At 40.8% G+C, this 14,681-nt stretch overlaps 1 protein-coding gene across 9 annotated transcripts in view; it reads right to left on the bottom strand.

The window, feature by feature from the left end:
- Window positions 1-14,681, bottom strand: part of LOC105473043 (ADAM metallopeptidase with thrombospondin type 1 motif 12) — a 377,504-nt gene that overhangs the window by 59,486 nt on the left and 303,337 nt on the right. For all 9 annotated transcript variants that reach the window (XM_011726599.3, XM_011726598.3, XM_071099040.1 and 6 more), the window contains one exon: window positions 7,118-7,244. In XM_011726599.3, the coding sequence (XP_011724901.1) occupies window positions 7,118-7,244 (127 nt within the window). The remainder of the gene's footprint in view (window positions 1-7,117; window positions 7,245-14,681) is intronic.

Below are 14,681 nucleotides of genomic sequence, written 5' to 3'. Positions count from 1 at the left end.
TGGACATGTGAGAGAAGATCGCCAACGTAAGCATACATTCCATTCAACCACTGAGAAAGCAGGGGCAGAAATGCAGATCACAGGGCTGGGAGGGCCATGGAGACACTCCAACCCACTAGGGGGCGTGCTGCAGACAGGGCCACGGTGTCTTCAATCAAAACTCCAGAGCTCAGCAGAGTGCCTGGCATAAGCAGTTGCTAAATACGCATGTTTTTGAATGAGAAAAAAAAATATATGCATGCCCTCTCTTTTCAGTAAGAAAACTGAGGTCCAGGGTTCTGCTGTGCAACTTGAAGCAAGTTTAAGTCTCACTTTCTCATCTATTCAATGGGTGTAAAAATATATGAGCGTTGCTGCGCATTAAATGAAAGACCAGTTCATGTAAAGTGTATAGTACAGAGCCTGACATATAACAAAACTCAAGCATTTGTTATGATTTGTTGTTATTTTGACCGTGCTATTGAGTAAAAGAGTCCAATTAGACTCTAGGTCTCCTGGCTCTTAATTGAATGGAAAGTAGGCACTTTAACATAAATTTTTAAATTATTTAGGAAGTGATCAATTAGGGACATTGCCTTTATTTTTCTCCCTATCTCCTGAAGTCTACTTGTTAATATTTTCACTGCTCCCTTTGATAAGAAATAAGTAGAAAAAGAATAAACTTAAATAAAATCATTTTTTACTCAAGAATCTAGGATGTGGGCCCACTGGTTACACAGAAGTAACTTTTGAAAATGGCAGGGAGCCATCTCTTGTCCCTCTTCTCCATTATTGTGCAAATCTTCCCCAGCACCGAAGATAGAACAGGTGTCTTCACTCAGTGTGGTTTGGGTCCATTGTTGTTCCTCTGCACAGCCCACTTTTCCATCCCTCCGTATAGTAACAAGTGGGACACCTTTATCTCTCATGGGAAAATAGTACACTGGGGGAAGTCCTTCATTCCTGACTTCAAGAAAGTCTCCTGACTTGAGACAGCATTGAATTTTGGTAATTTTAAAGATAAAACTTTTTACTTTTATTTACTAAATATTGAATTTATTTCTGTACAATTTCTTTTGATTGTGACACTTTTAGTCTCAAGTTAAAAATATCAGAAGAAAGCAATTCCTCAATTCAATCATATTCTTCATTTAATAAGTAATTGAGATTACTTATTTAATCTTTGGTGTTTAACCTTAGTGGGTAAAGAGCTAATAATATTGGAACAGTATGATGTGAAACCAATAAGTGCCCCACTGTATTAATCTAATTACTTTGTCCTACCTCAGGCTTTTCTAAAGGAGGTCAGGCCAAGAGAATCTATAAAATGCCATTCTGAAAAGGCCTTAATCTGAGTTGATTGAAAGTTTAATTTATCTAAGTACTTGCTATAGGGCTTTCAGCTGTATCACTACAAAGTGATAATGGACGTTCTTGTTTTCTCTTCTTGGAGTTTTCTCTACAGTCCCTTAGGGAACATATTGCCTGTGATTTTGCTGTGGTCTGAATGTGTTCCCTAAAACATATGTGTTAGACACTTAATCCTCAATATAACAGTGTTGGGAGGTGAGGTCTGATGGGAGGTGTCTAGGTCGTGAGGGCTTTACCATCATGAGTGGATTAAGGCCACTTGAAAAAGGATTTGGGAGTGGTTTACTCCCTTTCACTCTCTACACAAATATTTGTCCTCTGTTGCCCTTCCTCCTTCAGCCTTATAAGGATGCAGCAAGAAGGCCCTCGCCAGATCAAATGCTGGTACCATGATCTTGGCCATCTAATCTCCAGAACTGTGAGAAATGTTTCTTTTTAAAAGAAATTTATTTTTTATTTTTATTTTTATAGAGAAAGGGTCTTGCTTCGTTACCCAGGCTAGTCTTGAACTCCTGCGCTCAAGTGATCCTTCTGCCTTGGCCTCTCAAAGCTCTGGGATTACAGAGTGAGTCACCGTACCTGGCCAAGAAATAAATTTGTTCTTTATCAATTACCCAGTCTGTGGTATTCTGGTACAGCAACACAAAACGGACTAAAACAGCTTAGTCTTACTCTCACAAGATTAAAGTGAAAACCATCTTCTTTTTTTTTTTTTTTTGCTGTAAAGGTCTTCCAGGCCCGGGGCTCAGGAGCCATGGTCCAGCTGTTCTCTGCTGTCCATTCATTCTTTTGGGTGTTTGCCATAACCCCACCTCTTGTAGGAGATTTCTAATAGAATACTGTTTTTACATTTATGGAGATTTTATGTTTTATCTAAATGACTAAGAGTGTGTGTGTGTGTGTGTGTACATGTGTGTGCCTATGTTTGAGATCTTTGAAGAGCCTGTAGTTGTTCTGGAATTCTGTAAAAGTTTACTGTAGTTTGGATATGAGTCTTCTCTGAGATCAAGTAGAAGGGATGGGTTAGAGACCCTTTGAACCTTTCTTTTATTTTTAAAATAACCCCTCTTTTATCAGTAGCTTCTACTGATTCCCCTATCAGTATGTGCGTCAACAGCGCTGATCGCCAACAAACCAGGACACCTCACTCTTTCTAAATTTCATTACTCAGAAAAATGAAAGTCCAAAACTGAATTGGTTAAACCCTTGCTGAGAATAGTAATTTCCTTTAAGAAATCAACTTTTATAATTATAATCTTTCTTTGTACGAATCTTTTTCCTAATAGAATTTACATTCCAAAATCCAATTCAACTAAACATTTCACATTCTGACAAAACCATGACTACAGTGCAAGCACTCTTACCTCCTGGTCCTGTGTACACATTGTCTCCATATTCCCATTATATCCCATTCCTTCAGCCTCATTTTCCCTAGCTTTCTTGTCCCCTACACACAGCATGCTCAGTCCTTTTTCCCTCTTTCATGGGCTTTTCCCAGTCTCAATGATCTCATTGCTTTCATTTAGATCAGAAGGTCTCAATCAGCAGAGATTTCTGCAGCTTCCCTCCCCAGGGGACATGTGGGAACGTCCGAAGACATTTTTCATCATCACAAATCGGTGGTGACAGGGAAGCGGGGGTGGGTTGCTATTGGAATCTAGTGGATACAGTCCAGGGATACTGCTACATCTCCTACATTGGCATGAGACAGCTACCCACAACAAAAAACTCTCCAGCTCAAAGCAGCAATAGTGTTGAGGTTGAGAAACCTCGATTTAAGTCATATGCCATTATTCTGTGGACTGAAACCTACATATAGCTGCCACAGTTTTAAAAAGTCACTGTCAGAGGTTTATTGAGTACTTCGGATATGCTAGGCACCGCCACAGCTGTGACCTAGCAGAGTTTTGCTTTTCTGAAAACCAAAGTTCAGAGAGAAGTCAGTAGGGAGAAGGGACTCAAATAACCTCTTTCTGGAATCAGATATATTAAATTTTCAAAGAATTTCTTTCTTGACAGTCTTCTCTCTCCTGGAACAAGCTCTATAAGGCTTTCATCCTGAAAGCCATTGGCTATGTAATACATTTTTTTATGTTTAATCAAAAGTTCTGATTAAATCTTAAAAAAATCTGTCTCAAATACTCCTTTGGGGAAGAACACAGAATGTTGAAATTGGCTGTAAAAACAAGATATTACTGAAGAAAAAATAAGATTTGTTCTTATTTACTGAAGAAATTTCTTATTTACTGAAGATTTACTGAAGAAATAAATAAGATTAAACCTTGCACAGGAAATTTTTTGGGAAAAGAAATGACAGGTCTCAGTGATGGGTATGAACTTTTCAGAGATCATGGAAATTAGGTGACAGGAGAAGATATTGCAGCTTGAAATTCATATACAAGGAAACTAGTGAACTAAGTTTGCAAAAACAAATAATATTAGTTTATTATTTATTCTTAAAAAGGCAAATCGGGCCGGGCGCGGTGGCTCAAGCCTGTAATCCCAGCACTTTGGGAGGCCGAGGCGGGTGGATCACGAGGTCAGGAGATCGAGACTATCCTGGCTAACATGGTGAAACCCCGTCTCTACTAAAAATACAAAAAACTAGCCGGGTGTGGTGGCGGGCGCCTGTAGTCTCAGCTACTTGGGAGGCTGAGGCGGGAGAATGGCGTGAACCCGGGAGGCGGAGCTTGCAGTGAGCCGAGATCACGCCACTGCACTCCAGCCTGGGAGACACAGCGAGACTCCATCTCAAAAAAAAAAAAAAAAAAAAAGGCAAATCGCCAGGCACGTGGGCTCATGCCTGCAATCCCAGCACTTGCAGAGGCTAAGGTGGGTGGATCACTTGAGGTCAGGAGTTTGAGACCAGTGTGGCCAACATGGTGAAACCCAATCTCTACTAAAAATACAAAAATTAGCCAGATGTGGTGGCATGCGCCTGTAATCCCAGCTACTCAGAAGGCTGGGGCAGGAGAATCGCTTGGACCTGGAGGCATGACTTAGTTTTGGAGTCAGCCTTTTCTGCGCATTCATAACATTTTTATTGTGTTTTAATGTGAGAGAAATAGTTTAAATGTAGGGGATTCTGGTTCTAGCACTGAAACCTGCTTATCCTGAGATCCTAGGCAGCAGCATGGTGTAGCAGCACATACAGAGGCAGCAGAGCAGACAGATCTGGGTTCAAATCCTGACTCTAAAACTTGTAGCTAAGTGACCGAGGAAAATTTTTGTGAAGGCTTTAGAGTCTTCATTTGTATAATGAGCATAAACGTATCTACAAATTAGGGTTGCTTACAGGTTTAAATGATATGGTTATGTGGAAACAGCTTGAAAAATAGTGGGTTCTTAAAAAGTACTAGTTTTTAATACAGGAACAGAAAACCAAACACTTCATGTTCTCACTCATAAGTGAGAGTTGAACAATAACACATGGACACAGGGATGGGAACATCACACACTGGGGCCTGTAGGGGGTTGGGGGGCAAGGGGAGGGAGAGCATTAGGACAAATACCTAATGCATGTGGGGCTTAAAACCTAGATGCAGCAAACCACCATGGCACATGTACATCTATGGAACAAACCTGCACGTTCTGCACATGTATCCCAGAACTTAAAGTAAAATGTAAAAAAAGAAGTGCTAGTTTTCTCTGCAGCCATTTCCCCTAGGGTATGGCATCAAATTTCTCTGAACCTTTATCTCCTCATATAGCACCTCAGAGTAATACCCATACCCTGTCTTATGACTATTTCATAAATATCTGTAGAAGCTAAAATGCAGTCGTAAATAAAAAGGACTTTTGTAAACTGGCCATTGATGTGGTTTGGCTGTGTCCCCACCCAAATCTCAGCTTGAATTGTAGCTCCCATAATTCCCACACGTTGTGGGAGGGACCCGGTGGGAGATAATTGAATCACGGGGGCACATTGCCCCATACTGTTCTCGTGCTACTGAATAAGTCTCACAAGATTTGTTGGCTTTATTAGGGCAAACCCCTTTCACTTGGCTCTCGTTCTGTCTTGTCTGTAGCCATGTAAGATATGCTTTTCGCCTTCTGCCATGACTGTGAGGCCTCCCCAGCCACTTAGAACTGTGAGTCCTTGAAACCTCTTTTTCTTTGCAAATTATCCAGTCTTGGGTATGTCTTTATTAGCAGTGTGAGAAAGGACTAATACAACCATTATATCTGAATGTTTCATAGAATTCTACTTAGCTTATCATATCCCACTTGAGAGCGCATTTTCAGAAATTGAACCTATAAGTATTATATTATGCTAATTAACATTCTCAGGAGTCAAAAATCTCACAATTCATGAATTCTGTGGAGTAGTAGGCGATGGACTAGCTCTAAGAAAGGCTCTCTTTCCTGGCTCATTCTTCCTTGAGAAAGTAACATAACTGCAATTTCATATAAAACCTAGTGCTAACCTTATCTTCCCTGGTCATTTCTAGTTCTTCCTGGCAAAAAAGCCACAGGAAGGAGCTAGAGCAAGGCGAGGCGATGACACATTGCTTTCCTGCTTCAATAGTGGTGGGGTCCAGCTCCTACCTAGAAAAAGCCACGGAACAGAAGAGAAAATAAACCTCTCTGTGAGTTGAGAATACCCTGGCCTCTGGGTCCTGCCAGTTTGGACCACTAAGAGACTGACATCGGTTTTTTCAAGACAAGAGTCTTGTCTTGACTCTTCTTTCTAACCTAGTTCTTGGATATTTGTCACATTCTAGCTCTTCTTTAGAATCCGCCCTGTCACCTGTTTGATTTATGATACCAATGAGTCTCCCCCTTGTTTAAATGCCTCATAGTGTGTCTGCATAGAACTGGGATGAACGCTTGCTGGACTCTGTAACATAAATACATCCCTGTTTAAGGTCGCCAGAGAATGAAGACACTTTCTGGAAATCAACCAATATTCCTTCCTTTCTTCCTCTTTCCTCTCCATCTTTCCCTCCCTCTTTTCTTCTTCTCCTTCTTCCTCCTTTTTCTTTTTCCTTTCTTTTCTCTCTCTCTTTTTAAACATAAGCCTGGCAAAATAACATCCCAATTACCTTCTAGGATTCCAATCTCTTGAACCAATGTGGTTAGCAATACCCTGAATATTGCTGAATATCTCTATAACAGTGACTGTCAACTGAGGATGATTTTACCCTGTAGTGGATATCTGTCAATGTCTGCAGACATTTTTAGTTGTCATAGCCTGGTTTGGGAAGGAGGGAGTTCTACCAGCATCTAAGGAAACACAGGCCAGTAATGCTGCTAAGTCTCCTGCAATTCACAAGGCAGCCCCCCACAACAAAGAGTCAGCTAGCCCCACATGTCAGTAATGTCGAGGCTGGGAAAACCTGCTCTCTGAGCCCCCTCTTCTGGGCAGCCTGAAGTACAAGTGGGCACTGTGATTAGAAGATGACAACCTTTTGTCTGAAGGCTGGAGTTGCACTGGTAAAGTCCTTGGAAAAGACAACTGTATTAGTGAAACTACTTTTGCGTGATCCACTTAGCATTCTCTTCACCAATGCTTTGGCACTTAGTCTTGCCAAATAATTAAACACAGAACACATCACCTTGTGAAAATACTGCTCTTGGGAGAATATGTCCTCACAGCTTGCCACAGGCTCCAACAGCATAGCCACAGAAACTTCTAACAGCGTTCTTGTGTTTATCCAAATAACAAAGCCACACATTATTTCTTTATCAGCAAGCATTGGGTCACTCTTGAGTCAGACATCACTGTAGGCAGACACACAGAGCTCCAGCTGTTAGCGATGGTTACCTGGGTGGACAAGCCTTTTCATGGCACTTCTTCTGTCTCCCATTGGGCTGTGTTTCTGGGTCACAGAATGTAGCTTTCACCATCCCACGGCCCTTCTTTATGCAATGGGCAGTCTGGCGGCGGATACCTGGGGGTCGGACAGAAAGATTCACATGTACTGAATCCTGAGCCCACATGCTCATGGTCAGGTGAGGTGCTTGACCATGTCAACGATCATGCTGACGGCTGATGGGAAAGTTGTTCAAAAGTTACTTGGTTTTTAAAGAAGGGATGAAGAATGGGGACCTCTTGTGATTCACCCTCATGCTGCAACTGGCAAGGGGAGGAGGAGAGCTTGCCTAGGAAAAACTGCAGGTCATAGAGGTAGGAGGTAAAGTCTGTTCCACAGATTACATTCCAGCCGTGGAGATGACACTAACACACACGCGCCAGATGGAAAACAAATGAGATTTAAATAATGAAAGTAGGCTGGGCGCAGTGGCTCACACCTGTAATCCCAGCACTTTGGGAGGCAGAGGCAGGTGGATCACTTGAGGTCAGGAGTTTGAGACTAGCCTGGCCAACATGGTGAAATCCTGTCTCAACTAAAAATACAAAAATTAGCCAAGCATGGTGGTGGGCTCCTGTCATCTCAGCTACTCGGTAGGCTGAGGCAGGACAATCGCTTGAACCCAGGAGGCGAAGGGTGCAGTGAGCTGAGATCGTGCCACTGCACTCCAGCCTGGGCGACAGAGCGAGACTCCATCTCCAAAATACTACTGCTACTAATAATGAAAGTAGATGTCATCAACAGGTGTTACGAGGCAATTGCTACATTAATTAAAGGATAGAAGAGACAGGTATATTTATATTAGTTGAGGTCGGTAAACTCTTAGAGACTGAAATACAATTTAAAATAATGTTGCGAAGTTTGAGATGTTATGTTTTTTAAAATACAGGGATTTGATAGCAAGGATTGATAATCCTGCTGCCTTCAGAGACCAGACAGTTAGTGCAAGTAGGGGACTCACACAGAGTCTATAGGCAAATGACGCCTTGTCCCAGGCACTGTTCTAAACTATGTGTATTTATATCATTAATATATTACCTGCTATCTATTATGATGTATAATAACTCAAACCTCTCAACAACCCAATGAGTTCAGCACCATCCTTATCATTATCTGACAGGTGAAGAAACTGAGGCACAGTGAAGTCACAAAGGTTGAGAAAGGGAAAGGACCACTGACTTTGATAACTAGGACATCATTAGCAAGGGAACGTAGAGGAATGGCCAGACTGTCATGGACTGAAGTGAAGGGGCAGTGAAGAAGTAACTCAGCATCTCCCTTGTACGGGCTAGTGCTTCAATGTAACCTGTGAAATATTGGGTGAGAATACTAAAGACTAAGACCCCTGAAAGGCAGAGCAATCTGTACAAAGGCTGGCACCCTGAGCTCTCAGGATGTCTAGACCTTGTGTGGGCTCATTGGTGTACAGAACTCCAGAACTTGAAAGGCCCTGAGCAATCCAGTGAGCTGATCACCTCCTCACTTTACCGCCGAGGACACTGAGGGGCTTTCCCACAGTCACACAGCTGGCAGGACTGACCTGGAACCTGCTGTCCTACCACCCACCACCTCGCTCTGCCTCAGCATGGACTCGCTTCAGCCAAATCCCCCTGATGCCAGATGGCATCTTGTCACTTAAAAAAGTGTCAGTAGGGGTTGCAAAACAGTAAGTAAATCCTTTAAAAAAGAACATTTGTTTTTGGAGAAAATTGTGTTTTCAAGAGAAAAGTAAACCTTCAACCACTCAGGCTTTCTCAACTAACAGATGTCAGTGGAATAGAGAGTTGGATCGTTGACATCAGAGAAGCTGACATGCATCTGCCATTGGAGAGTAGGGGAAAAAAAAGGTTAGCTGCTTAGAAGTTTCATTGAAGCTTGGGTGGTTTGGCAAATTCTTGATGTCAAAACATGAAAAAGACTGTCAGATGACTGTAATAGGTTGGAAACAGTCCCCAAAGGCTTGTGTCTGTGCATGAATAGCAAAGATAAGTGTGCTTAGTGTTCCTGTCTCCAGAATGGCACAAAACCTTACATAAAATCCCCTTCGGAAAGTTCATAACATTGCATGGGTCAATCCACTGCACCAGCTGGGAGATGAACGGATAGGCCAGGAAGATGTCATCAAGGGCAAAAGGAAAAGGGATAACTATGTGTCAGAGTTTCTCCACTGACATTAATGGTCCTGGTGACCATTACTCTTCTCTCGGCAACTGCATTCTTATATACGACAGCCCTTGTATGTGCCAGGTACCAAGCTAAGCCCAATCTTCCAATGAGGGCCCCAACCCAGTAGGTCGACTTCCCTGACGTTATAGGATAGCAATACCTGGCCAAGTGCTTCTTTCTCATCTGATGCTTGTGTGTTCATTTGGTAAAATTTAATTTATCGATTCATTTCTCATCTATTTCTGGTTAAATAATAAAAAAAAGAGAAAGTAAATAGAATCCAAGGGTCCTGAGTTCTAGTCCCTACTTTCCCTTCTACACATCACTGGGTTTAGTCTGTGGGAAAATGAGAACAGTGATACTCACGCTGTTGGAGGGCAGGAAGCTCAGCTAGTTTATCCTGGAAGCATCTCTTACATTTAAAAGCAATGCTCCATAAAGGGAAGACAAAGTTTAATCATTGGAAACCTTGGATAATGAAAGGATCTGGTTAATATAATTTTATGGTTAACCTAGAAAATGGTTTGTTGCAACAACTGTCAGAATGTTTCAAAATGATACCAGTTCATATTGCCTTCGTGAGTGCGCACGTGGCAGCTCATATTTTCCAAAGGTGGCTGCAACAATATTCTCCTGTTCAGCGTGCTCTTCTACAATATGACCTTGTCATCCCTCGCTGAGACACTGAGTCTAATTCTTCTGGCCTTGAACTAAATGCGGAAGTGATGCTGTGTGACTTCAGAGGCCAGATTAGAAAAGGCCAAGAAATTTCATCTGCTGCATCTGTGTCTCACTCTCAGGACACTCCAGCTACCACAGTGGGGAAACTCAGCACCCTTGGAATGACATGTAGGTCGACAGTCAGTCCCAGATGAACCTAGCCTTTGGATCAACCGGCTCAGGTGCCAGTCACATGAATAAAAGAGCATTCAGATGGTTCAAGCCCCCAGGCATTTGAGTCTTCCTAGCCAAGGTGCCAAACATAGTGGAACAGAGGCACAGCATACCCAGTGTGTCCTGTCTCAATTTCTGACCCACAGGATCTGTGGCATAATAAAGGGGTGGGTGTTTTACTACACTAATTTAAGGGTGGTTTGTTATATACCATGAGTAATGGAAAGAACACTCAATAAATGTGAGCTTTCTTCTTTCCTCCAGTCAGGACCCAGAGCTGCAATTGAGCTTGGCTTGCTATAGTCCAACCATGATGGATTGTATTGATTTTTCATGTTCTCTTCTCTTGTGCTACAGTTCTTCTGTTTTCCCTCCAGATCCACTGTGCCCACTTCTCTTCCCTGCTGTCAACCTCAAGAAGCTCATCCTGTGAATTGCTGTGGCTTCCCATGAGATTTGGGAAATGAAGGCACTATCTCTTTGTTTAACTGCTCCTTCCCCTTAGTTCTTTAGGCCTAGGGATGGTAGCCTGATTCCCCTGACCCTCCACTGTTAATGGGCAGGGGCAATAAATTACCTTTCCTAATTTCCCTAAACCCTACCCGTATCTTTGAAAGTAGGCAAGGTTGTCAGCTTGACTGTGCTAGCTGTTTCCTGCTGGGTCCCTAACTGGTGATATCTCCTTTGCAGTAAAAATCCCAAACTATTCCTCTTCAGTGACACACTCGTTAACTCTGAAAATCAATTACTGAAATAACAAAATCTTTCTTTGACATAGGATATTGTAATATCTCTTGTGGAGGGGGTTCGAATCAGTCACCCTTTTAAGAGCAGTTATCATTATTGACACTGCAAATGCAGGAAATACAACACGTTCAGCTAAGTCTATGTGACTTTGATCTTTCCCTGGAAATTAAAGAAAAATAATTGATATTGGCTTTTTATTTGGCTTGCTATTTTTCCCTTTCTCTTCTATACTAAATATAGTCCCAAAAGAAATTCCAGCTAATTAAGGATGCCAATCAATCAGTATGTTGCCACAGCACTAAGTTAACTGTTTATCTGGAAGCACTTACTTCAAAAGACACAAAGTAAAAATCAGTCGCATTCCAAAATATATGAGAACTAAATTCAAAATGTTATTTCCAGACCATTCTGAATGCCTTTCCCCATGTAGCAACCAGAACGTTGCCATGCAGCAGTAAATACTTACTAAATCTCATCGGATACTAGCAGTGAAAGGTCAACTAAGTGCCTTTGAAAGAACTGTCTTCCTATAGTTTAAACAGGAGTACTCATCTTGAATGAAAATTATGCCTCAATATAAGGAACAAGCAATGTTCCTTATGTCTAAAAGAAAATGACATAGCTAATCAGTTTCTCAATTCAATATCGAGATTATAAAATCGATGGAATTTGTTATGGTTAATTTAATTTGATTCAAAAATTCAGTTTAGACAACTGAAAGACTTAGATAAAACAATTGAAGACATAGCTCATTGTAATGACTTATGGCAAAAATTATAGTATTTCCTATTATGTATAAACTTAAGATTAGATACTTAAGACAGTGAACATTTAATTACAGCATATGAAAGTTTCAAGGCATTGTAGACGCAGTCTTTAAAATACTGGTAAGGTCCCCTTTTTAAAATAACCATTTAAGTGAGAATGATAACAGTACAAGTTCAATTGCACATTAGCATATAAATTATAATCCTCCCCAAATTAGACATAACATTGATTTTAATAACAAAAAATGATAACAATCCTGTGACTCAATAGAGAGCTTGTCACTTACAGTTCTCCTAAACAAGTAGCAAACATTCACTTCACAGGAAGAAGAGAAGTGTAGGAATTGTATATCCATCTCTCTTGTCAATGAGTCCATTCTTAGCCAACTTTCTTTTTTTTTAAAATTTATTTATTATTATTATACTTTAAGTTGTAGGGTACATGTGCATAACGTGCAGGTTTGTTACATATGTATACTTGTGCCATGTTGCTGTGCTTAGCCAACTTTCAATTTCGGTTCCCACTAAATATTTACCTTTTTTCTTTCTGGATCTCTTGGTTTCTTCAATTGTTTTCATGCTCTATGAATTCAAATCCATCCTTCATAATGAAGGCTTTGTCAAAGACAGCTTGCGTCTCATGACTATAGAAGCTCAAACACATTGAAGTGTGCGGGTGTTTGTGTGTGTGTGTATGTGTGTGTGATCAAAAACAATCACAACATCAACAGCACCATCAAAACTGGAACTGGTTTTGAATCCTGCTTTTTAACGTTTACTTACTGAGTGATCATGGACAATCCTACTAACCTTCTCAAGCCTCAGTTTCCTTGTCCTCATCTTCATGATGGCAAAAGATTATAGTATAGGGTTGTAGTGAGGACAAAACGATGTATGTACGCATCCTCATATGCCCACTATGTACCCTAAGTCCTAGTACTATGCTGAATGCACACAGAGGCACCCTGAGAAAAGTTTTGGAACCTGAATCCAAAGCCTCTCTGTAACCCACTCATCCAATCATGAATATTAACTCCCTCTAAAATTCTGCTTCCTGCACCTCATAAGATCAGGGTTGGCTTCACATACTGAGACTAGGGAATAAAGCAAACTCAACTCAGCCAATTCACTAAAGCCCTAGTTTTCATACTCCTGTGATGTAAACTCCTTCCTACAAGCAACTAGACCCTTGTTACACAATTCATTTTTATTTGCTAGCTCAAAAGAACATTGACATTGACTTCAATAACTACAAATATTGAATGTATATTAGATAATAAGATTTTATTTTACTATCATCATTTGTTGAAACCCATACCTCTCACATCAGTAAAACTCCAAGCCACTACTTTTTCTCTCCCTGAAATGCCAATGAACTGTTACGTAAGTTCATAAGTTAACTGTCATGGTTATGGGTAACATAAGAATTTATATAAGAAATGCTTAAATAAGGTGCTTAAAGAATGTTTAACAGTCTTAGGCAGAAAAATTCTGCCCTATGAAGGAGATATTTTAAAAATTCACCACAACTGAGAAGTATTCCTGCCTGATTATGACTCCCCTTCTGTCTCCAAGTCAGGGACCTCATTCACTTAAAGAAAATCAAAGGCCTGCAATGTCTCACAGCTCCCATGGGTTAACAAGAAAAGCAGGCAGTCAGCATTCCACAGAGCACACTGAGCAAGGCAAAGCTTCACAGAAACCAACTGAGAAATTCCAGGCAACCGCATTATTAGAGAACAAAACTAAGGGCTTGAAATAAGGGCAGGATGAATCTCTGCTGGCCGCACAGGGTAAAAATGGAACTAGGAAGACTAAATAACAGACCATTCGATTAGCCACTCTGATTAAGGATTCTCATTTCTTCATTAGTGAACTACAACAGAAAGGTTATCAGACCTCCACTGTATATTACTAGTAGTTTATTTTATATATTTATGCGTTTAGTGAACTATATAATCCTCATTCCAGAGCATCCATGTCTCAATTCCAATAGTTTAATTCCATTAAAATCATCTGAATTCATGCTCCTATTATCTTTATGAAGTCCTACATTATGACAGATCAATATCTGAACTCGGTTGATCCTACCTGACCATTATGGCGGACAAATCAGATGGATTAGCACCAAGATGAGTGCACTTTGAAAATGTTAAAGAAGTATCTGACTCTGAATTTCCAAAGAAGTGTATTCTGCTTTCTAAATATCAGTATATGGTCACAAATCAGGGCTATAGTGGAACAGGTGCTTCTATTTATGAATCTCGTGCTTTATCAAGGATACGTGGACAGTATCTCAAGCATGGTTATGCTGAGCTTTAGTAGGAATACTATTGGATAAATCCTGTAGGAACTAATTTCAGTAAACAGAAGTATCTGCTCCAAACTAATTTATTTCCAATGAATGTGATCTAGTTTACAACTCAGTTTAGAACAGTCAAATACAATCTCCAGCAACTTTGCAGGCATGATCTTTGCAGTTCTCAATATTTGCTTTTCCCTACCAGCACATGACATTTTTTGAACAAAGGGACAATGACTAAACTCCAGAGAGAATTTACCCAGGAGATAAAGGAAAAGGAGAAGCCCAGGGTAGGGCAGGAGAAAGTGTTCCCTCTTTTGTATAGGCCACTGTTGTACCTACAGGCCGCAAAACGCAGAAACAAGATCACTGAGCACAGAAATGGCAAAGGTCACGTTCAGAAGTGAGGAGCTGTTTTCCAGAAGTAGGGCCATTCCAGGACACAGGAAATTTTGGTTAGTCTCTATTATAACTGACAGAACTCTGCAGTACTAGGGCTGCAATGAGGGAAAAAGGTGGCTTTTGCATTTCTCTAAAAGTGATCCTGAACTTTGGCCAAATATTTTCTTATAAGGAGTCCTGAAGCTTCCTGTGGAGATGCATATCTGTGTCAAGCCATTTCTGCAGATATTTCTTCAC

This window comes from Macaca nemestrina, chromosome 6, assembly GCF_043159975.1.
Source record: "Macaca nemestrina isolate mMacNem1 chromosome 6, mMacNem.hap1, whole genome shotgun sequence".
Classification (NCBI taxonomy): Eukaryota; Metazoa; Chordata; class Mammalia; order Primates; family Cercopithecidae; genus Macaca; species Macaca nemestrina.
This window is presented reverse-complemented; position numbering and strand designations above follow the sequence as displayed.